The sequence below is a fragment of the Sorex araneus genome, chromosome 3 (genome assembly GCF_027595985.1).
Source record: "Sorex araneus isolate mSorAra2 chromosome 3, mSorAra2.pri, whole genome shotgun sequence".
Taxonomy (NCBI): Eukaryota; Metazoa; Chordata; class Mammalia; order Eulipotyphla; family Soricidae; genus Sorex; species Sorex araneus.
The window spans coordinates 119,632,766-119,655,378 of NC_073304.1; the positions used below are offsets into that span (position 1 = coordinate 119,632,766).

Sequence of the window (22,613 nt, forward strand, 5' to 3'; positions counted from 1 at the left end):
ACCATGGGGGGGTGGGGGTGGCGCCAGGCCCGGCCTCTGGGGGCCACCCACTCTGCCTCCCTAACCCTAAGATCAGTCTAACTGATCAGTCTAACTGATCTGCACAACAAGCCTGGAAAACTGGGGGTGCTTTGGAAAGGTGCGCAGTTAGCTTCCCTCTGCATGGTGCAGGAGGAAGGTGCCCAGAGAGGGAAAGGGGCTTGCCCCAGGTCACACAGCAGGGCTCCCCACCCCCCACTTTCACAGGCTCGCCAAGGGAGGAGCCTGGCTGGACACAGCCCTCACAGGAGCCCTGAGTGCCCGGTGTGAGCGCAGGGCCCTACTGAAGCACGCCCCCCAAATCCCCCCTAAGTGTTCCTCAGAGTCCTCAGGCCTGTCTCGTACAGCCTCCCGCACACGCCCTCTGGGTACTGTCTGGCCACGGGGTGCCCCTGCCGCTGCCCGCTGGCCCTGGACCCCTCTGACCACCCAGCTCAGCTGGGAAGCTGCAGGGGCTGGAGCCAGGGCCTGTGGGGGGCCGTGGGCCTGGGTGCCCCCCTGGAGGCCCCGGAGAGGGGCTGTCTGCAGATAATCAGGGCACAGATTCGGAAAGGAGGGGGGAAAAAGGCTCCGGCGCCAGACAGGATCCTTATCTCGGGAGGAATGTCAGCGCAGGCCCAGGAGGCAGGAGGCCGTCCTCAGCAGAGGCCTGGACAGTGGGGCGGGAGGGGGAGGCGGGCCTGCTCAGGGCCGTCTGGGAGCAGCCCCGGGAGGGCCCCCACAGTAGACCCAACAGCCCAGAACTGGGCAGCCCCTGTTCTTGGATCCCAGGGGTCCCCTGTGGAATGGGGGCTGGCTGTCCTGCCTCCTGACGCCCCTGCCCTCTCCACAGGGGAGGGGGTACAAGGGGGTACCCCTGGGCACTTCAGAAATTCCCAGAGCAAAGCGCCACTTCTCGGGTACCCTGTCAACTCAGACGGGCCCCCAGACTTCTCCCTGGGAGCCAGGCTCGCTCATAAGGAGGTGGGGTCACCTCTGAGGGGAGCCCCGGCAAAAGACCCTGGGGAGGGCCCCATCGGTGGGCAAGGAGGGCGCAGGCCAGAGAGGCGGACAAGTCCAGACTTTGCCACCGGTCAAGTGTCCCTGCCCCTCCACCCGTCCCTCAGGGGCAGCTGGGTCCCCCAAGGCTGTCCAGGAATGAGAGGTGTCTGCTCAGCACTAATACTGCGTGTGGAGCGTCACGCTTGACCTGACAGTTGGGTCTCTGCCCCGGGAAAACCTGAAGTGTAACAAGATGAGACATTAACACACACACACACACACACACACACACACACACACACACACATGAAATCTGTCTCCCTCACACGCACACATACACTCTTTCACACATACACTCTCACACACGGATACTCTTACACATGTACATTCTCTTTCTCTCACGTACACACACACACTGATTCTCTCTCACACAGTTGCTATCTCTCACATGCAGAAACACACACAGATAATCTCTCACATAGTCACTCACACGCAGATTCTCCCTCACACACAGATTCTCCCTCACACACTCTTACATACTCACACACATATACTCTCTCTCACACATAGATTCTCTCAGACAGCCACACTTTCTCACAGATTCTCTCTCAGACACTCTCACAGATTCTCACACTGACATACTCACACACAGATTCTCAGACAGATACTCTTTCTCACACACAATCTCACACACAAAGATTCTCTCTCACACAGATACTATCTCTCTCACAAATATTCATACATACACACACAAATACTTTCACATAGCTTCTCTGTCTGTTTCTGTCTGTCTGTCTGTCTGTCTGTCTCTCTCTCTCTCACACACACACACACACACACACACACACACACACACACACACACACACACCAAAGCACCATGACCTTGTGTCCGGAGCCACTGCCAGGTGAACCCTTGTCTTCATTTCCCACTGCTCGAGCCAGGAACAGCCAGGCTGGATGGGCTCCTATGGGTGCGGGGCCAGCTCCCCTGCCAGGGCGGAGAAGGGGGGATGCCCACAGTGAGGGGGAGATTCAGGGCTGGCCCTGGGAGGCAGAGGCGCACGCCCGGCCGTCCCCCACCCCCAGCCCCGTGAGGCCGGTGTAGCCTGCCCCCCAGCTGTCATCTGCAGGGGCTGCTCCTCACCACCACTGCGGCAGCTGGGGGGCAGTGAGCAAGAGGGAGAACGGGGGTCTGAGGAGGAGGGGGCTGTGACGAGGGCCGAGGGGGACACACGGGCGTGGCTGGACGGGGGAGGGGCCGAGGTGAGAGTTGGCTGGAGCCTCCCGCATTTTCCGGGCTGTTATTCTGGGCAACTTTTTATTTATTCAGAGGCTGGGATGCGGCTTAGCATCTGTCGGCTCAATATTTATGACAAGCGCAAGGCCCTTGTACTGCAGACCCCGTGGCGGCCGCCGCAGGACCCTCCCCCCGCCCCCCACCCACTGCCCTGCCAGGACTCACTGTCCCTGTGTCTGTGAGACTGGAGCTTGCCTGGGAGGGAAACTGAGGCTCTGAGGGGCGCGAGCAGCAGCCTTACTCAAGGTCACGAGGTACACCACTCTTGGATCCCCCTCTCTCGGTTCCCGGGCCACCAGCCACCGGAGCAAGCAGACAGAACCGCAGAGCACGGGGCGGGGGAGGGGGCACCCCCCTGTGTAGCCTGAAACCGGCACAGAGCCCCTCATCAGGCTGCAGGAACCCTTCACCGGCCACCGCCCCTGCCTCGGTTTCTCCCCCTGCCCATGCAAGGCGGGCCACACAGACGTTTCCTGGAAGCCAAGGCCGGTGCCTCTGGAATGTGCTTATTGATCCTGGTGCCGCAGAGCCAGGCGGGAAGAGACTCCCGGAGGCTGGCAGGGAGGCGCTGCCCGGCACCGGGGCAAGGCGGGCGGTCAGCGACAGATGAAGAGCAAGCGTGCCGCTGACGTCCTGTCAGGGGCCCGACGGCGCAGGGCTGGGGTTGATGTCACACTCCACCCAGCCCCCGGCCTCCGAGCCGCCCGCCGTGAGGTCAGCCTGCAGGACGGCCTCCCAGCCCCTGCGGCCGTGCGCCGAGCCAAGAGGAGCCTGGCACTGCCAGGCCCGGGGCGGGGAGCCAGCTCGGGTCCCCGCTCTCCCGCCTCCCGCACCCGCTCTGCGAGCGAGGGCGGCTCCTCCAGCCCCTTGGCCGAGGCGGCTCAGCACTTCCCCCCGGAATAGGACTGCAGAGACCCCCGCCCCCCCCCCCCACCCGGGAGCTGTGGTGTGTGCTCCGGGCACAGAGCGTGTGGGGGGCTGCCGCCTCCGGTGAGGAGACGGCCGCTCTCTGGGTCCTGCAGAGGGACTGTGGGCAACAAGGAGGGGTCAAAGGGGCTCCGGGGCTCCTGATGTCAGGCGGGCCGGGCCCAGCGCAGGGCACGGGGGCTCCCCCAGGTGGAGCTCCACCCTGGGGAACCAGAGCTGAGCTCTGCGAGAATTTCCGAGCTGGGACTGGAGTGACAGCACAGCGGGGAGGGTGTTTGCCCTGCACAGGGTCCACCCGGGTTCCATCCCCGGCATCCCACTGGGCCGCCCCAGCCTGCCAGGAGTGAGCCCTGAGCAGAGTCAGGAGTGAGCCCTGAGCACTGCGGGGTGTGCCCCCCGAACCAGACCAGAACAGAAAGAATTTTGAAGAAGGGCAGAACTTAGGACAGGATCGTTTGGCCTCCACCGGGGCGTGGGGGCGTCTGCTTCTAGCTCAGGCCAGCCCTAGACGAATAGAGGCTCCCGTGCGCGGGCCAGCCCTAGACCAACTGGTCAGGCTCTCTGCGTGGGGCCCAGGCGGAGAACCAGCCGCGCAGTCACCGTCTCACGCAATCACTGCGCTGCCACTCCCCGTCCCCTTTCCAGCTGCCGCTGGCCTGTGATGACCAGGGCGCACTCGTCTGGCCACAGTGCTCACACGCACTGGGCCGCGTGCTGCATGCCACCGCACGTGTGGGAGGCAGCGGGGGTCAAGCTTCAGGGCCTCGCTCCTCAGAGCCAGGAACGCAGGGCGGGTGTCTGCCTGGCGGGGTCCACTCTGGGCGGATCCCCGCACCACACAGGACCTCAAGTCCCGTCAGAGGGACCCCAGGCGCAGAGCCAGGAGCAAGCCGGGCACCACCGGACGTGTCCCCCTTCGAAGGTGAAAAAGCAAACTCCCAGCCTCGTGCTCACAGAGCTCAAGGGGCCCTGGGTCCCGGAGCTACCATCCCTCAGCCCCCACCCTAACCCCACCTCGGGGCACTCTCAAACAAGAGCCGCACCTCTGGATCGTCTGGGGGTGCCTTGTCAACACAGGGCTCCCACACACTCCCCAGGACACGGGCACTGCACGGGACAACGTGGGGGGTTTGACACGGAGCCCCAAAGACGCAGCCTGTGTGCACCCACTCCCAAGGCCACTCTGCACCCAGCACTGTCCTGGGCCTTGGGGATATGGTGGGGGGACACCACCCTCCGCTGACCCTCCCTTTCCTGGCCCGATGAGACAAAGACGGCTGTCAGAGGCCCACGGTGGGCCCCCCGGCCGCTCCCTCTGGTGATCTTTCAGGCCGCTGGGACGCACAGCTGAACGCTGGAGGGGCCTCAGAAGTCTCTGCGTGGGCCGAAGCGAAAGGCCAGCAGGGAGGGCGCTTGCCTTGCATGTGGCTGACCAGGTTCTATTCCAGACATCCCATAGGTCCCCTGAGCACCACCTCCTGAGAGCAGAGCCAGGAGTAACCCCCGAGCAATGCCGGTGTGACCCAAAGCCCCAAACCCCCACAATCAGAACATCAAAAGGAAAGAAAGAGAAGAAAGGAAAGAAAGAAAAGGAGGGAAGGAGGGAGGGAGGAAGGAGGGAGGGAGAGAGGAAGGAAGGAAGGAAGGAAGGAAGGAAGGAAGGAAGGAAGGAAGGAAGGAAGGAAGGAAGGAAGGAAGGAAGGAAGGATCTGGCCCTGCCCACCATTGAACAGATGGGGAAACTGAGGTTAACCTGCTTTGGCAGGGCCTCCTGCTCTGAAAGGGTTAAGCGGGGCTAGCCGCCCCTGGGAGTCTGCCTGACCACAGGCCCATGTCCCCCCTGTCCCCCCACCCCCTCCCAGCTGCCTGTGGCTCTCCGTGTAAACAGCCTGTGCGTCCAGCTCGGGACACTCCCTGGGAGCTTTGGGGGGTGCCCTGTAATCTCTCCGAGGGAGCCGGGGCTCTTCCTCCCACACCCACAAACACATCACAAGCCAGACAGAACGGTGCCAGATAAGGCCATGGGATTCGGAATTTAGTGGATTTGGAATTTTCCTTGTGGGAGGCTGCTCCCAGCTGTCCATGCAGGGAGAGGGTCAGAGAGGAGGTGGGGGGCGGCCCCTGCGTGTCCCTGTGGAGGAGAAGGGATCTGGGGCCCTGGTTTCTCTGTGCACCCACCAGTGTGGCACTGGCCCCGAGGGCTCAGCCTGACCACCGCCTCATAGGAGGGCAAGGCGTTGAGGCCGCCCGGTAGGGCCAGGAGCACCCCCGATTCTAACCCTTCCAGCTCTTCCAGTCTGAAAAGAAGCACCTGGGATTTCTTTCTTTTTTTTTTTTTTTCCTTTTTGGGTCACACCTGGCAATGCTCAGGGTTTACTCCTGGCTCTGCACTCAGGAATCACTCCTGGCGGTGCTCAGGGGACCATATGGGATGCTGGGAATCGGACCCGGGTCGCCCTGTGCAAGGCAAACGCCCTACCCGCTGTGCTATGGCTCCAGCCCCACACCTGGGATTTCTTACATGACTGACTTTAGCTTCTGACCACTGCACCTTAGAAACCTTTCGGGATTGCCAACACTTCTGTGTCCCTGCATCTGAACACGGTGATGCCACTTCTGCACTTTTGTGTTCATGAAGCCACATTCAAGCATGAGCCGCGTGACGTGCCCTGGCGCTAATGTGCTGGAAGAACACCTAGAATCATCTAGAATGCTCCCGGTTCTGAGACTTTCTCGGCCACAGCAGCAGGCGCTGGGTCACAGGGAAACTTCCGGATACAGGGAAACCAGGCACAACAAACAAAAGCACGTCTGGAGACGCGGGAGCCCTTCTGGGCGGCAGCGGCCCCCGGGGTGGGGTGCTGGGAGCTGAGAGCCACAGGGGAAGGTGCTTCTGCAGGAAGTGCTCCGGGGCTGTGAGCAGTGGTGCAGCGCCTGGATGGGGGGCGGGGAGGGGGCATTCTCGTGCAAGGCAAGGATGGGACGCTGGGTCCCCATGGCCCCTTTATTTATTTTCCATTTATTTATTTTGGTTTCGGGGCCACATCCGGTGGTGCTCAAGGGTTACTCTTCGCTCTGTGCTGGGTCACTCCCTGCAGTGCTCGGCGGGAGGGACCATGTGATTCTCGGGACTGACTCCAGGCCTCCCGCACGCAAAGCACATGTTCGACCCCCTGAGCCAAATCTCCAGCGCCCCTGGTGCCCCTTTAACGGGTGTGCCAGGAAGGCTGCGGCTCCTAAGGAGTTCAGAGGCCTCACCGGACTCCCCTAGAGCACAGCGCCTCTGGAAGGTGTCCCGGAGAGGACGCGCAGGCCAGAGAGAGGAGCTTCCCTTCCCCGGCGCCTCGGCATTTCTGCTCAGCCGGCTCCTTCTGCAGTGAGCAGGGCCCGGGCTTGAGCGAGCGCAGCAGGCTGTGTCCAGGGGGCTGGAAGGCGGGTGGGACGGGGGCAGGGTGGACTCGGGCTTCCAGAGCCTCACTCCCGGGGGAGGCCAGACCCGCTGCTGGTCCTGTGTTCCCCACTCCGGCAGCACAGGAGCCGGGGCGGGGAGGAGGATGCTGTCAGGAGCGTAATAAACGACTTATTGACTGCTAAGCAGAGTTCTCAGGGCTCAGATGGAGCATGACCTTCCGGCAATTATGCCCTCTGCAAGGACCAGCCAGGCCCCTCCCGCCCGGAGGAGGTGGACGTCTGGTCCGCCCCTTCCCTTCAGGCCACGCCCACCGTCTGGGCCCTGGGAGGAAGGGCCAGCCTGGCAGAGCTCTGAGGTGCCCCTGGGGGACACAAGCAGAGGCCCCAAGCTTCTCTGGCCGGACACGTCCTTCCCAGACACACACACAAATCAGTCAGGACCCCCTGAAAACATCCCCGTAAGTGAGCGGATAGGGCACGGAGGGGTGGTGGCAGTGCCCAGTGTGGGAACCCCGAACACAGCCTCTGCAGAAGCATCCTGGAAGGGAGGCGTGCTGCCGGGGGATCACCTGATGCCGGGTCAGGGCCTCTTTGTCGAAGCCCAAATCGCAAGGTGGCGGGGGCCCCAGGCGCTGTGCGCTCATCACCAGCTCCCGCAGGGCAGGGCTGATCCTGGGCTGAGCACTGAATCAGGAGTCTGAAGTTACAATGGCGTCCGCCTAGGCTCGGCTCTGTGAGTGACAGGTTGGGCGGGGGCTACTCTGCTTCCCAGAACCCTGCTTCACTCCTCTGCCAAGGACTTCGGCCAGTCTCACAAGGACTCACAGTGCATGCAAACTGCCTTCCCGCCCCTGCCCAAGGCCAGGGCAGGTGCAGGTGCTCAAGGCCCATAACACAGCTGGCACTCGAATGGGGTCTAGGCGGAGGGGACCCTCAGGGGCCAAGAGGACAGCAGATAAAGCAAGCAAAACAGGCTGCACGGGATGGAGCTGGGTGTGTGTGTGGGATGGAGTTGTGTGTGTGCGTGGTGTGTGTGTGTGTGTGTGTGTGTGTGTATAAGATGGAGCTGGATGTGTGTGTGGGATGGAGCTGTGTGTGTGCGGGGGGATGGCGCTGATGTGTATATGGGATGAACCTGGATGTGTGTGTGGGATGGAGCTCTGTGTGTGTGTGTGTGTGTATGTGTATGGGGTGTGGTTGGATACGTGTGTGGGATGGAGCTAGAAGTGCACAGTCACAGGATTTGGAGCCAAGGTTTCCCTGAGGACCCAGAGTACATGAGACCTGTAGGTAAGGAACAAGGAACGCCATCCCTCACTGAGCGAGGCACACACGGACCCACACAAACATCTGAACACAAAGACACACACATGTGCACACCCGAACACGGGAACCTGCCGGGACACTGGTCCCACCTCCTCCCCCAGGCGACCCAGAAGAGGAAAGGTTGGTGCAGAGAGCTGTGGGGCACCCAGTGCCCATGAAGCCTGAGAGCTGCCCTCCTCCTCGTCCCTGGAGGCGGCACAGGGAGGCCCCCGGGCCCCTTCACTCCGGAAGGGCTCAGTGCTTAAGTCTCCCAGCAGAGTCAGGAGGAGGCCAGAGATACCGTCGCAGTCTCGGTATTTCCCGGGGAAATTCGGGTTAGGTGATTTCCCAGTGTGCAGTGACAAACCAAGCGGGCAGGGCCCTGGGGCCCACGGCTGGATGCAGAGGATGACAGGAGGGCCCCGGCCCGTCTCACACCACCTCACAGGAAAGACAGCTTCCGACACAAGCCGCTCGGTACTCTGCCCCTTTTCCTCGTCCGTACATCTGGGACTCCGCCCTAACGCCTCTTGGACACCACCACCTTTGTTTTTCGTTTTTGGGCCAACGGTGCTCAGGGCTTACTTACTCCTGCTGGGGCCCAGGGGACCAGCTGTGGCACCAGGAGACGTGTGCAGGTGCCTTAACCCTTCCATTTATACTGTCTTTCTGTCCCCACCTTCGCAAGCTTCGCAGGGACCACCCGCAGAACTCAGGGAGCCGGGCCCGGGGCTGCAGTGCCCGGCGGAGCCCACCGGCAGGCACTGAGTAGGACCGTGTGTGCTGGGCAGTGATCCCCGGCACCTGCCAGCCCCGTGCTCAGCCGAGGAGTCACCTCCCGGACCCACAAAGGTGCATCTAGGGAAGAGCGACAGAAGTGGGACTGTCGGGACCAGGAATGCAAAGGGACTTTTGTGAAGTCTTTACCGTCCGAGTTTCTGTCCCAAGGGTTGCTTCCATTTCCCTCTGCTCCATCTGATATCCCCCCGCCCCCCAGAGCATTACTCGAAGGTCTAGTTTCTCAGTCTTACAAAAGAAAGTGGTACCTCTGAGTTGTTTGGGTTTCACTGCTCTGTTCTTGGGTGAGTTTTGACATTGTTGCGGTGGGGGGGAGTTGTTTTGGGATGGAGCCCAGAACACCTGGGGTCACACCTGGCAGTGCTCAGGGATCACTCCTGGCAGTGGTCAGAAAACCATATGGGGTCGCCGGGGATTGAACCCAGGTTGGCTGCATGCAAAGCCAGTGCCCTAACACTGTATTATTGCTCCAGCCCTGATGCTTTAACGTTGCTGTAGGTTTGAGGGTCCCTGTTATACCATTTTGTGAACTGGCTGTTCATATTGTTTATTTACTTCTCATTTTAAATTTAATTTTTAGGGTTTTTTTGGGGGGAGGAGGGGGCCACAACGGGCTGTGCTCAGGGCTTACTCATGACTCTGTGCTCAGAGATCACTCCGGGCAGGTTTGGGGGGACCACGTCCAGTGCTAGGGTTGATCGCCTGCAAGGCAAGTGCCTGGGCCTCTCATTTGTGTTTTTTCCACTCCGTTTGAATACAGTCTTATTGATGTGCCACTGGTTTACGATACCACATAATTTCAGAAGTACAATTTCACATGTCCGTATTTGCAAAGCCTGTTCTTTTTTTTTTTTTTTTTTTTGCTTTTTGGGTCACACCCAGCGATGCTCAGGGGTTACTCCTGGCTTTGCACTCAGGAATTACTCCTGGTGGTGCTTGGGGGACCATATGGGATGCTGGGGATCGAACCCGGGTCGGCCGCGTGCAAGGCAAACGCCCTACCCGCTGTGCTATCACTCCAGCCCCTGCAAAGCCTGTTCTTATCTTTCCCCCACTTTAAAAGAATTAGGGTTTTAGTTCTTTGGTCCTTCAATATTTTAAGATGTTTTGTATTTGGGATGTTAGTTCTTGTCAATGATTATTTAACACTTTCCCCCAGCTGGCCAAATAATCTCTTTTGACTTGCAGTAGAGTGCTATACTGTCAAATAAAAAAGTCAGAAGTATCGATTTGGGGGGGCCTGTGTGATAGTAACGGGGGACAGAAGCTTGTACCGCAAGCTTGGCTCTGGCTCAAGGGTTCAAGCCCTGCCACCACAGAGTCCCCCGAGCACTGCCCAGGGTCACTCCTGAGCACAGAGTCCATATCAGTCCACGAGCAACAACAGGTATGTGACCCCCACCCCCGCAAAATGGTGAACTGAAAAATGCTCATGGCCTCTGTATTGAGACGCCTTTCCCCGCAGATTTCATCTAGTGCCCGCGTCCTATGGCTGTTTACACTAGATTCCTAATTCGTTTAGTAGTTGTCAGTATGATGTGAAATATGAACCACATTTTGTCTTTTTCCAAAGGCCTGGCCACTTATTGAAAAGGTCTGTCCTTATAAGCCCTGAGTTCAACCCCTGGCACCACCAAGATGAAATAGCATCTACCCAATGATTCAAGACTGCCCCTTCTATGGGGCTGGAGCGATAGCATAGTGGGTGGGCGTTTGCCTTGCACGCAGCTGACCCGGGTTCGATTCCCAGCATCCCATATGGTCCCATGAGCACCGCCAGGGTTGATTCCTGAGTGCCGAGCCAGGAGTAACCCCTGTGCAACGCCAGGTGTGACCCTCCCCCGCCAAAAAAAGACTGCCCCTTCGTCACACACCTATTCTCAGCTGCACCGGGGCTGAACTCTGGACTTGACTTCTGACTGGTCTCTTGACTGACACATAGACACTGTTTCAGTTATGGAGGCATGAGAGGGTGTTTCAGTAGCTGGTAGAGACAGGATCGTTTTACTTCTTCATTCACTCTCGGGTCTCTGGGCTCTCCTGTTTAATCACATTGGCTGGCACTTCAGCAGAGTGTCGGGAAGAGAAGGGGAATCTCCACGCTTCAGTCCTGCCCTTCGTGGAAACCTCATTAGTGGATCCCCTCAGGTAAGACAATGGCTTCAGGGCACGGATACAGATCATTCTTTTTTAAAAAATTGATTTATCATTGGCTTACAGCACTCCAGGAGTCCGGGGTTTAGCTTATCACTTTTTAAGTACACAGGATTCACCATGGACAATACCAACGTCCCTGCCCCTCCCCGACCCCAGCACCCCGAAAGGCCATCACACACTGCCCCTCGGCCCGCGGGAAAGTCGGGAAGGCAGTTATGCTGCCTTCGTGCCAGTTCATTTGCTTTCGTCTCTTTTTATATTTCTCCTAAGAGTGGGCTCTCAGGTCTTCCCTGTTCTATTTCCCTCGGCACAGCCACCTCCAGTCCCGTCCATTCTGTCCTACCAGGCACGGTTTCATCTTCCTTAATGGCAGCGCAGAGAGCTGCGGCGACTGTCACCACGGCTGCTTTGGTCGCTCCTGCCGTGGACCTGGGGGTGAGCTCAGTCCTGGCGACGGTGAGGGATGCTCGTACGAACACAGAGGTGGGAATATCTTTTCACATCAGTATGTGCATCTCTTCTGGAGCCAACAGCCTAGGAGGGGTACCACTGGGCCAAATGGCTTTTCCATTTTATCCCTTTTTTTCCATTTTTATCCTTTTTAAAGGGATCTTCACAGCATTTTCCAACAAGGCTATAGGAACTTACAGTCTTACCAATCATGTACAGGGTAAAGCTTTTTTAATCATACTGGAAAGCATCCCTTTATTCCATGAGAGTTTAAACCACGAATAATTGGTGAATTTCATTTTTCAGCACACAGAGAAAAATCTCATGATTTGGTTTCCTCAGAGTCATTCATATGGTGAAGGATGGTAATCTGGTTATCCATGATCAAATTCTGTTAAAGACCTTAAAATTTTAAAATGCTGTACGCCAATGATAAATCAATAAACTATGGAAATAAAATACATTAAAATTCATTAAAATGTCATTATATATTAATTTCTTAGTATTAATGGATCCGTTTTGAACCAACCTTGCATTCCGAGAATAAGCCCGGTTTGGTCTTTATATTATTGTTTTCTTTGAAAAAGAGGAGGTTGGGTATGGATGGTGACAACTAGCATTTCTCAAATGCCTTCTCCACTCTCTGCACACATCACTCCCGGGCTCAGTCCTCAGGAGTGCTGTTTGAAGCAGCCGGTGGGACTCCCAAGGCTCGGAGGAGAAAACTGGGCCTTGGGTGCAGGAAGGAGGCCAGCACCACACGCCCGCAAGGAAGACAGCTTGGAATCTGGCACCCGGCAAATCCGAAGGCCTCAGCTGACGTGGGCAGTATTATTTGGCTGCTACCTAGTCATTAAAGACGTTTCCTATGATAAGATGTTGGAAAGGGGATGTCTCCAATTCCTGGGGAGGGCTGGGAGGGGGGGCATCGCTGGCTTCTTCTCCCAGATTCAGAGTCTCGGCTCATGCTGGAGCAGGGATGGAGAGGGGACCCTATCCCCAGGCAGTGTGTGTGTCCCAGGAGACAAACACCCTTGAGCCTTTTGGGGGGTGGGGGGCTCCAGCTCTAGCCAGCTGCCTTGGCATCTGTATTTCAGGAGCACAGCCTGGGCTCCAGGGATTCGGGGGAGCGAAGCCCGGGGAGAAAGGCAGAGCTGCCTCCGTCCACTCCCTGCTGGCCCTCTCTGCTCAGTGCAGCCGCCGGCCACGGGATTATGTAACTTCTGGCGGGGGCGGCAGATGGTGTGCCAGCTTGCACGCGTCAACCGGGCACCGACACTAACCCTGCCTGACGTGGCACCCTGGCCACCTCGGCCCTGGGCCAGGGAGCGTGGGGTAGGAGAGGAAATGACCCAAACCCGGGTCGTGCTGGTCCTGGAGGTCAGCAGCCATGGCCCACGGGGCTGTGCACAGTGGAGGCCCCCCGGGGAAACAGGACCGTACACGTATGTGCTGGGCCCCACGCGGGGTCCCTGGGGACTGGAGACAGTTTCCAAGGCCCCACTCTGGTGTTTCATTCCACAGGCTCCGTCTCCTCGGGGCCTCCCTGGCACCTTGCCTCAGAAATGAAGCTTCCAGACTCCCAGCCCAGTGCTCGCCCCAAGTGTGTATGGAACTGTCAGCTCTGTCCCTCCCAGGGCCCCTCAGGCAGGTGACGGAGTCACCATCCTAGCCAGTGGGGGGCCAGAGCGAAGCAGGAGAAGGAAGGAAAGAAGGAGCAGGGGTTTCCCACCAGCTTCTCTCAGCAGAGAGAGGCCCTGTCCCACACTGCCCCCGCCCATCCTGACAGCCTGTCAAAATCCCGTTGTGCAGGGAGGAGGATGTGGGCTCAGGGAGTCACCATGAGTGACAGAGTCGGGACCTGAGCCCAGTTTTCCAAGTCCAGAGTGGACCCGTGGCATTCGCAGAGACGAAGGGAGACGGGCCTGGTGAGCTGCGGGCGGAGAGTCCACGCACAGCTTCCGACCTTCCGCGCGGCGCTTTCTGCTGCTGCTGTGGGTATTGCTGCTGCTGGTGATGTGTGTGTGTGTGTGTGTGTGTGTGTGTCTGTATCTGTGCGTGTCTGTGCATGTGTCTGTGTGTATCTGTGCGTGTCTGTGTATCTGCGTGTGTCTGTATGCATGTCTGTGTATCTGTGTGTCTCTGTGTGTCTGTGTGTATCTGTGCATGTCTGTGTGTGTCTGTGTGTGTCTGTGCATGTATGTGTATCTGTGTGTGTGAGTCTCTGTGTGTTTCTGTGTGTGTCTGTGTGTATCTGTGCATGTCTGTGTGTCTGTGTGTATCTGTGCATGTGTCTGTGTGTATCTGTGCGTGTCTGTGTATCTGTGTGTGTGTCTGTGTATCTGTGTGTGCCTGTGTATATCTGTGTGTGTCAGTGTATCTGCATGTCTGTGTGCATGTCTATGTATCTGTGTGTGTCTCTGTGTGTCTGTGTGTGTCTGTGTGTGTCTGTGTGTATCTGTGTGTGTCTGTGTGTGTCTGTGTGTGCACATGCGCACACAGAGCAGGATGCGTGAACCAGCAGGAAAACTCGGGGTCACGCCAAATTTGCAGCAGTGGTTCCTGACCCGCAGCGCTGAGCTCCAGGAACAGCTTGCAGATCGTCGGCTCGAGGGCCAGCAGGTGCCCAGCTGTGAGCGCAGTAGCTGTGCCAGGTCTCCTGCTGCCTCAGCCAAGGGCCTGGGGGTGCGGGATCTCCCAGGGGTGCTCCTTGAATACTAGCACTGGACCTGGCTCCAGGGAGAGCCTGGCGGTAGCAACGGCTCCCTGCACCCAGCACAGCTCCTGCCAAGAGGCCGGCGGTGGTGGCTGCAGAGGCTTCCCGGGGCCTCCACCCGGCCCTCGAGGCCTGTATCAGCCCTCGCGGCCTCAGGGACCGCGTGCGGGCAATGGGGACTTGGTGAGCCAGGCAAGGTGGCGGGGCACCATCAACGGGCCTGGAGCTCCAAGGAGGAAACACCTTCTAAAAGGGCCCGGGTCAGTTGCCAGGCCAAGAATTGCCCAGCTTACCAGCTCACGGGATGCGCCCACCTGCAGCCCTGGCACCTGACTCTTCCTGGCAGCCCTGAACCGTGCAAATGCCCTGCCCTGTCCAGAGGGGGCAGGAAAGAACAGACTCACTGGCCGGGCAGTGAGCAAAGGCAGCAACCAGAAGCCTGGAGGGAGGCTGGGGGAGGCCGTGGGGACCCCCTGGTCCTCCACTGTGTCCTGGGTGTGGGGGGAGGCTTGGCTGGTCATCCGGCCCATGGTGCTCAGGGAGCACCACTGAGGGCCGGGCCCTGGAACATGCACCCCCCCATCACACGGCGTCCCCTCACCTACTGCCCCCACACCGCCCTGCCCCAGCCCCAGCCCGGGGCCTCACACTGTCCTGCTGTGTCACAGAAGGACCCAAGGTGCGGTGCGGGGGGGGGGGGGGCAGACAAACTTTCCTGGAATTTCTGCCTCCACTTCCCGCAGGTCTGCGTGCTTCGGGGTGTGGGGTTCTCGGCTGGGCGCGGGCGGCGCCTCTGATCGCATTACAGGGCTGCTCTGCACAGTCTGTCTCCCGCCCGGGATGCCCCAGGCGCCCCGGGGGCCAGGCGGGCTGGGGTGATCTCCGCAGAGGATGTTCAGCGGGCCACCACCGGACAGGACAGCAGGCGGCAGCCCCTGCGGGCCCCTCACCCTGCCCGCCACTCACCAGGAAGCCAGGAACTGGAGAGACAAGGCGACGGTGCGCTGGAGGGAAACTGAGGCAGCATCTGCCCTGCCTGAGCCCTCACTCTCACAGAGGAAGCAGGCGCCCCACCCCCCACCCAAGTCCAGGGAGGAGGGGCCCCCAGCAGGCCAGGCACTTGTCACTTCCAACTCCTTCCCATTCCAGCCTCTGCTCTGCCCCCACCGGGCCCCAGAAATCTGACTTTCCCAGCTGATCAACTACAAATCGGACTGAATTCTGAATTTCAGGGTGGCCGCGCTGACCTTACACCTCCACTGACACGCGCTCCCTTCCACCCTCCCAGAGTACCTTCTCTGCCTCCCCAAAGTGCTCTTCCTTCAAAAGGCCGGTCAAGTACCACCCCTCCTCCTCCAGGAAGCCTTCCCTAACCTGTCACATAGACTCATAGGTAGCTTCATTCAACGGCTGCAGCACCACGGGGCAGCACTGCCACGTACCGATGACAAGGACTGTTACTGGAGGAACCGGAGAACACACAACGTGGAAAAAGGCAACAGAAAGAAGGAGTGAAGACGAATGAAGCCCAGAAGGCAGGCCACATGCCCACGGGCACGCAGCACGCCCAGAGCGAGGACACAAGCAGAGCTACAGCGCGACCTGCCCCCTGAGGAAAATACCCCAAGGCATGGCTCCTCCACGGATGGGGCCTCTACGTGGCATCCTCCACACTCCTGCCGACCCCAGCATAGCTGCCCAGAGCCTGCCCACACGCGGGAGGAACAAGGGTGCACGCGCCCAAGGGCTGGGCGCCCATCTCCTGCGGGGACAAGCTTCCTCGACACCCCTGACCAGCATCCCGGGCCCTGGGGAAACAGACGGAAACCTGCATGGCCGCGTCTGGGACCCCCACCCATCAAAGTCCCCCACCCCTTAGAGCCCCTCTATTCCTCAGAGCCCCCACCCCTCAGAGCCCCTCTATCCCTCAGAGCCCCCACCCCTCAGAGCCCCCACCCCTCAGAGCCCCCACCCCTCAGAGCCCCCCACCCCTCAGAGCCCCTCTATTCCTCAGAGCCCCCACCCCTCAGAGCCCCTCTATTCCTCAGAGCCCCCACCCCTCAGAGCCCCTCTATCCCTCAGAGTCCCCCACCCCTCAGAGCCCCTCTATCCCTCAGAGCCCCCCACCCCTCAGAGCCCCTCTACCCTCAGAGCCCCCCACCCCTCAGAGCCCCTCTATCCCTCAGAGCCCCCCACCCCTCAGAGCCCCTCTACCCTCAGAGCCCCCCACCCCTCAGAGCCCCTCTATCCCTCAGAGTTCCCCACCCCTCAGAGCCCCTCTATCCCTCAGAGCCCCCACCCCTCAGAGCCCCCACCCCTCAGAGCCCCCCACCCCTCAGAGCCCCTCTATTCCTCAGAGCCCCCACCCCTCAGAGCCCCTCTATCCCTCAGAGTCCCCCACCCCTCAGAGCCCCTCTATCCCTCAGAGCCCCCACCCCTCAGAGCCCCCACCCCTCAGAGCCCCCCACCCCTCAGAGCCCCTCTATTCCTCAGAGCCCCCACCCCTCAGAGCCCCTCTATCCCTCAGAGTCCCCCACCCCTCAGAGCCCCTCTATCCCTCAGAGCCCCCCACCCCTCAGAGCCCCTCTACCCTCAGAGCCCCCCACCCCTCAGAGCCCCTCTATCCCTCAGAGCCCCCCACCCCTCAGAGCCCCTCTACCCTCAGAGCCCCCCACCCCTCAGAGCCCCTCTATCCCTCAGAGTTCCCCACCCCTCAGAGCCCCTCTATCCCTCAGAGCCCCCCACCCCTCAGAGCCCCCACCCCTCAGAGCCCCTCTATCCCTCAGAGCCCCCCACCCCTCAGAGCCCCCACCCCTCAGAGCCCCTCTATCCCTCAGAGCCCCCCACCCCTCAGAGCCCCCACCCCTCAGAGCCCCTCTATCCCTCAGAGCCCCCCACCCCTCAGAGCCCCCACCCCTCAGAGCCCCTCTATCCCTGAGTCCCCCACCCCTCAGAGCCCCTCTACCCTCAGAGCCCCCCACCCCTCAGAGCCCCTCTATCCCTCAGAGTCCTTCTATCTCTCAGAGCCCCTGCACCCCTCAGAACCCACTCACAGGAGCTGCGGGAGCCCAGAGAAAGACCCGGTTGGCGGGGGATGGGGGGGCGCACCATCCACTCCCGTCCCTCCTGCTCCCCTCTAGCTAACTCCAGCGGTCCCCTGGCCCCGAGAGGCAGCAGCAGACGTGGGTCCCATCAATCCCCACCCACAGGAGCCCAGAGATGACCAGCTCTGGAGTTCGACCTGGCCAAGTACCAGGCCCCCTCCTCCTGGCAGCGCCCTACCCCGAACAGCCCTCTGCACCCCTCAGATCAATCCTCACGGCCCACAGGGTCAAAGGGAGGTTCCCTTCAGTAAGGGGCCCAGGGCCTGGGGCCACAGCAGGATACAACAGCTGGAGCCTCAGTCTCCCCCCATTCACCAGACACCACGGCCACAGCCTCTGTACCCCACAAACTCCCCACATGCACCAGACACCCCGGCCTCGGCCTCTGCACCCCCACACACCCGACACGCACCAGACACCACGGCCACGGCCTCTGCACCCCCACACCCCCCACATGCACCAGACACCACGGCCACGGCCTCTGCACCCCCACACCCCCCACATGCACCAGACACCCCGGCCACGGCCTCTGCACCCCCACACCCCCCACATGCACCAACACCGCAGCCACTACACCCATGTACCCCACGTGCACCCAAGCACACCCCTGGCCATGTGCCTCCTGCAGTTCCCGCGGACTAAACCTCCCGCCCCCCTTCTCTGCAGAGAACCTGCATACCCCCACACTCATGCAACACCCCACCTCCCACTGCCCTCACCTCCACCCACCGCCCTCCCCGCCCCTCCCCCCATGTACAGCCGCACACTCACACCCACAGCCTCCGCCTTCCTCAGAGAGGAGCCGGGAAGTTGTGAGGTGCTCAGGGACCTCCTGAGCTGGAGGTGAGAAGGAGGGAAGCTGGGCGGCTCCCACACACTGGCGGAGCTCTGCAGGGGAGGGGCGTGGCTGGGGGGGGGCAGGCAGAGGCCAGCACCGACCCAGGTAAGCAGCATCAGCGCAGCGCCCAGTTAGATGCTAATCAGGCCGCTTTGTCCGCCAGGGAACAAAGGGAGGGGCAGGCAGCTCTCTCTCACTCCCGAGTGCTTCCGGCTTTCGGGGTGCCCCTACCCCCAGCCTGGCCGCGCTGCAGCCAGGACCTGTGGCTTGGCCTCCCTGGGCGGCAGGAGTGCCCACAGCTCCCAGGCAGCTGGCCGGCCTGCCCAACTTAAGTCCAGGAGCAGAGGCCAGCTCCTGGGGGCCAGGGCATCCCCCCGAGTGAGTAGGATGGGGTGAAACGCCCGTGGCTTTACCCCAGGCCCCCCAGCCACGAGCAGAAGCCCCAGACCAACTTAATACGCTAAAAATTTAAAGGGGGGAGCAGGGTGCTGAAGCCTTATACCCCCCCAGAACTGTCCTTCTGTGGATTATTCTGATGGCTGGGTAGAGATTGTTTTTTGAGAGAGAGGGAGAGAAAGGGAGAGGGAAAGGAGGGGAGAGAGAGAGGGAGAAAGTGAGAGAGGGAGAGAGAGAGAGGGAGGGAGGGAGGGAGGGAGGGAGGGAGGGAGAGGGAGAGGCAGGGAACAAGGCGCTTGTTTGGTTTCATTCCGTCTTCACAGCTCTAATGACTCCATTCCTGGAAACTGGAAGCCCGGCAGGAGGCAGCCCCAGCCCAGCCCGGCTAGGGGCTCGGCCCCCTGCGCCCCTGTTTCTCTTCCCCAGCCCCAGCCTCTCGGGTCGCCCTTCCCTAAAGGGCTGGTGGGTCCTAGGGTCTCCTTCCCACCCGCCCTCAGCAGTGAGGGGCTCCCTGGAGCCCGCAGGCTTTGTTTGGGGCCACACCCAGCCGGCGGGCTCCGGGGACCACCTGGGATTGCAGGGGCTTGACCCCGGGTGTGCAGAGCCAGTCTCTGCCCGTCCTATGGCTCAGCCTCTCCCTCCCAGTGCTCCTCGGCCTGCAGGGCCCTGGGTGCGGGGGCGGGAACAGGGTCCCGCGCCCAGAGTTCAGGAGGGACTCAACAAGTGAGCGGCCGGCCGGAGCTGCGCCTCCAAACTCCCAAATGAAACATAAAAGTCAACCCCCCCCCACCCCCAGCCCCAACTATGCAAATGGATGCAGGGCTGTGCGCTCCACGGGAGCTGGGAAGGCCCTGGGCGGCCCAGAGCGTGGCCTGGCCGATGCCGAGGCCGGTCCCGGGGCCACACCTCTGGTCTGGCCCTGCCCTGCTCCACGCACCCCACTCCCCCGGGAGACTGGAGGCCAAACCAAGCTCATGTCCAGCTGCTGGCCGGGGCCCTGGTGCTTCGGGCCCAGGCCCGGCTGGTCAGCTTCTAGTCCGGGCGGAATGAAGGCATCGGGGCCGCAGGCCTGGGCTCAAACCCCAGTTCTGTCCCCCAGTCCCAGAATAACCTCCGGCAAGCCAGGGCCTGTCCCACAGCACCGGCAGTGCCGTAAGTGGGCTGGAAAAGTGGGAAACTGTTTTGTCCTCCAGAATTCCCAGCGTGGACAGGGGGAGGAGAGAGATTCCAGAAGAAATTCCTCCCCTGCCGCGGTATCGCGCTCTAATGAGAAAGTCCATTAAGACACTCTTGATTTTTCCATTTGTTTAAGTGAGATAGGCGGCTGCCACAGCGCGGAGGGAGAGAAGTACGAACGCTTTACACACACACACACCACACACACACACACACATACTCACACACACACATATTCACACACACATATTCATACACACACATACACTCACACACACACTCACACACACACATACACTCGCACTCACACACATATTCACACACTCACACTCACACACACATATTCTCACACACACACACACACACACACACACACTCACGCCAGAGACAGAGAAGAAACACCATCTTAATTGCACCTTGGAAAGAAGTGTCACCAGGACCCCTCGGTTCCCTCTCAAGCCCCAGCGGGAAAGGCAAAGCTCATTAAAAGCTCCGGGAAAGAACCCCAGGCTTTGCAAAGTGGCCGCTCGGGGTCAGGCACCTGCGGACAGTTTCCTTAAAGGCTCGGAGCAGCTTTTTTTTTTTTTTTTTGCTTTTTGGGTCACACCCAGCAATGCTCAGGGGTTACTCCTGGCTTTTGCACTCAGGAATTACTCCTGGCGGTGCTTGGGGGACCATATGGGATGCCGGGGATCGAACCCGGGTCGGCAAAGCAAACGCCCTACCCGCTGTGCTATCGCTCCGGCCCCTCGGAGCAGCTTTACATCTGATTTCTCTACGCTCAAACTTGGGGCCCTCCCCAAAGAGAAATCGGGGTGTTGTACTGGAGTCCATCCCCGTGTTCATTGGGGATGGGCGTGGGGGGAAGAGGAGAGAGAGGAGAGCTACAGAGGAGCAAAAACACCCCTGCCCCCAAAAGCCCCTCTCTGTGAAGAGCTCAGGGTTCGGTTTGGTTCGGTTTTGCTTGCCAAGCCTTTGCTCATGGTGGGGATGGAGGGGGGGGAAGAGTAAACAGGAGGAGACCCAGCAGAGGTCCAGCCTGGCCCAAATCAATCTGCCCCCACAACCCGAGGTTGGGCGAAGGTGAGAGGCCTTCCGGCCTTGCTTTTCCCCATCAGAGAAATGGTCTCAGGAAGGGTCGGGGGGAGAACGAGGCTCTGGAAGGTGTTCTGTGTGTGCTGCCTGGCAGCAAAGGGCCTGTGTGGGAGGCTGGGACACGGCCTCCCTCCCCAAGGCTGTCTTCCAGGGCCGCACATTCTGCGCAAAGGGAAGGCTGCAGGCGGACCCCACGTTGGCCCCTCTCCAGGCTGGTGGGCAGGCTGCCCCTGCAGCGCTAAGTAATGAGAACAATTCCAACACGGGCTCCGCTCACTAGTGAGAAATCAAAGCCGGGTATTAGAGGACATTTCTGGCTGGGCACCATTCGGGCCCAAATCCATCAAAACCCTGGGCTCGGGGCCTTTCTCCTGGGGAAGGTGGGGGCTGGCTGCTTTGTAGATCAGCAGGGCAGGCCACCCCCAGAACTGACTCTCCGGCTCCGGGGAACGCAGGGCCGGCTGTCTCATCTTTCTGCGGGGGGGGGGGCTTTCTCCCACCTGCGGGAGTAGGGGGGGCGCTTTCTCCCGCCCGGGGGGTTCCCACCCCAAGTTTCTGCCTTGCCCCTACATAAACAGCTTCTCAGGACCCACCGCTGTCCAAGGGCCATTTATAGAGATTTTACCCTACCCTTCAATCACCCCCCCCCCCCCCCGCAAAGAAAACACCCTCAAAGCAGAAACCAGCACCCGGGCCGGCACCTCCCACATCCAGCAGCGCAGTAAAACAAGGTTGGCCATTCAGCAGCCTGCCCTCTCCCGTCATTACCGTCCAACTTCAAAACACCGCTTTAAATACCAGAGTCTGCCCAAATCATAATTAACCTGGATCAAATGATTGAGTGTCGTAACTTTACAACACAGGGCTGGAAGGGAAAAAAAAGTGGGGGCTGTGCCTGACTCGGTTGGGGGTGGGAGAGCGTGGGAATCATTCTTTCCAGGAGGCTATTTGGGGTGGGGATGGGGGCGAATGTCAAGTGCGCGACGGAGAGGGAGTGGGGGAGCGCTGCGTGTGCATCCCCCCCCGAATTTTCTCCCCCAGTCTTCCTGCCCCGGGACTGGCGGAGATCCCGCAGCCCAGCCCGGACCCCCGCTGTCCGCGGCGCCGCGCGCAGACCGCCGGCGCGGTGGGCGCACGGGCTCCCGGGGGCTGGCCGGGCGGGACAGGTCCTGCACGGAGCGCGGGGAGCCGGGGAGCCGATGCCGGGGCGAACGCCCCTCGGCTGCGCCCTGACCCATTTAAAAAGAAAACTCCTGGAACCGGCGGCGGGATCCACCCGGCACACGCACCGCGCCCGGCGCCGCCAGCACACGGGAAACACACTCGGTCCTTCTTCCGTCCGGACCCGCGGGCCCCACGAGGCCGGGGACAGCGACGGGCACTCGGCCCTCGCCCGCGCCCCTGCCCGAGCCGCCGTCGGCACGCGGAGCCGGTAAGTTGCGGCGCGGGGCGCGGGGCGCGGGGTCGCGGGTCCGTCGAACTCGGCTCTCCCGGCGCGCCCGCCCGTCCCCGCTGCAACTTGGGCGCGCGGGGCCGCCCGCTCCTACCTGCGCGGCTCGGCGTCGGGTCCCAGCACAGCAGCATCGCCAGCAGCAGCGCGCGCGGCGCTCCGCCCGGGGCCCGCATGCTCCCGCCGCCCGGCTCGGGCGCGCCTCCCCCGGGGCTCGGCGCCTGGCCCCAGCCTCGCCGCCGTCTCCGCCGCCGCCGCCGCCTCGCCGTCCTCCCGGGCGCCCGGCCGCGCCGGCCCGCGCCCTCCGCGCCGCGCGCACGGCCGGGCCCCGCGTCCGCGCTGCCCAGTTGCGGCGGCCGCAGCCGGCTGCGCTCGGCGCCCGCCGTCCGAGCCCGCGCGCGTCCCTGCGCCCGGCGCCCGCTCCGCGCCGCGCCGCCAGCCACAATGCCCAGCGCCGCCGCCGCGCGCTCG

General features: G+C 61.1%; 1 protein-coding gene across 1 annotated transcript in view; it reads right to left on the bottom strand.

The window, feature by feature from the left end:
* Window positions 1–22,398, bottom strand: part of UNC5B (unc-5 netrin receptor B) — a 60,441-nt gene extending 38,043 nt beyond the window's left edge. Inside the window, exon 1 of the mRNA XM_055133020.1 lies at window positions 22,240–22,398. Coding sequence (XP_054988995.1) covers window positions 22,240–22,318 — 79 coding nt within the window. The 5' untranslated portion in view covers window positions 22,319–22,398. The remainder of the gene's footprint in view (window positions 1–22,239) is intronic.
* Window positions 22,399–22,613: the final 215 nt, after the last annotated feature.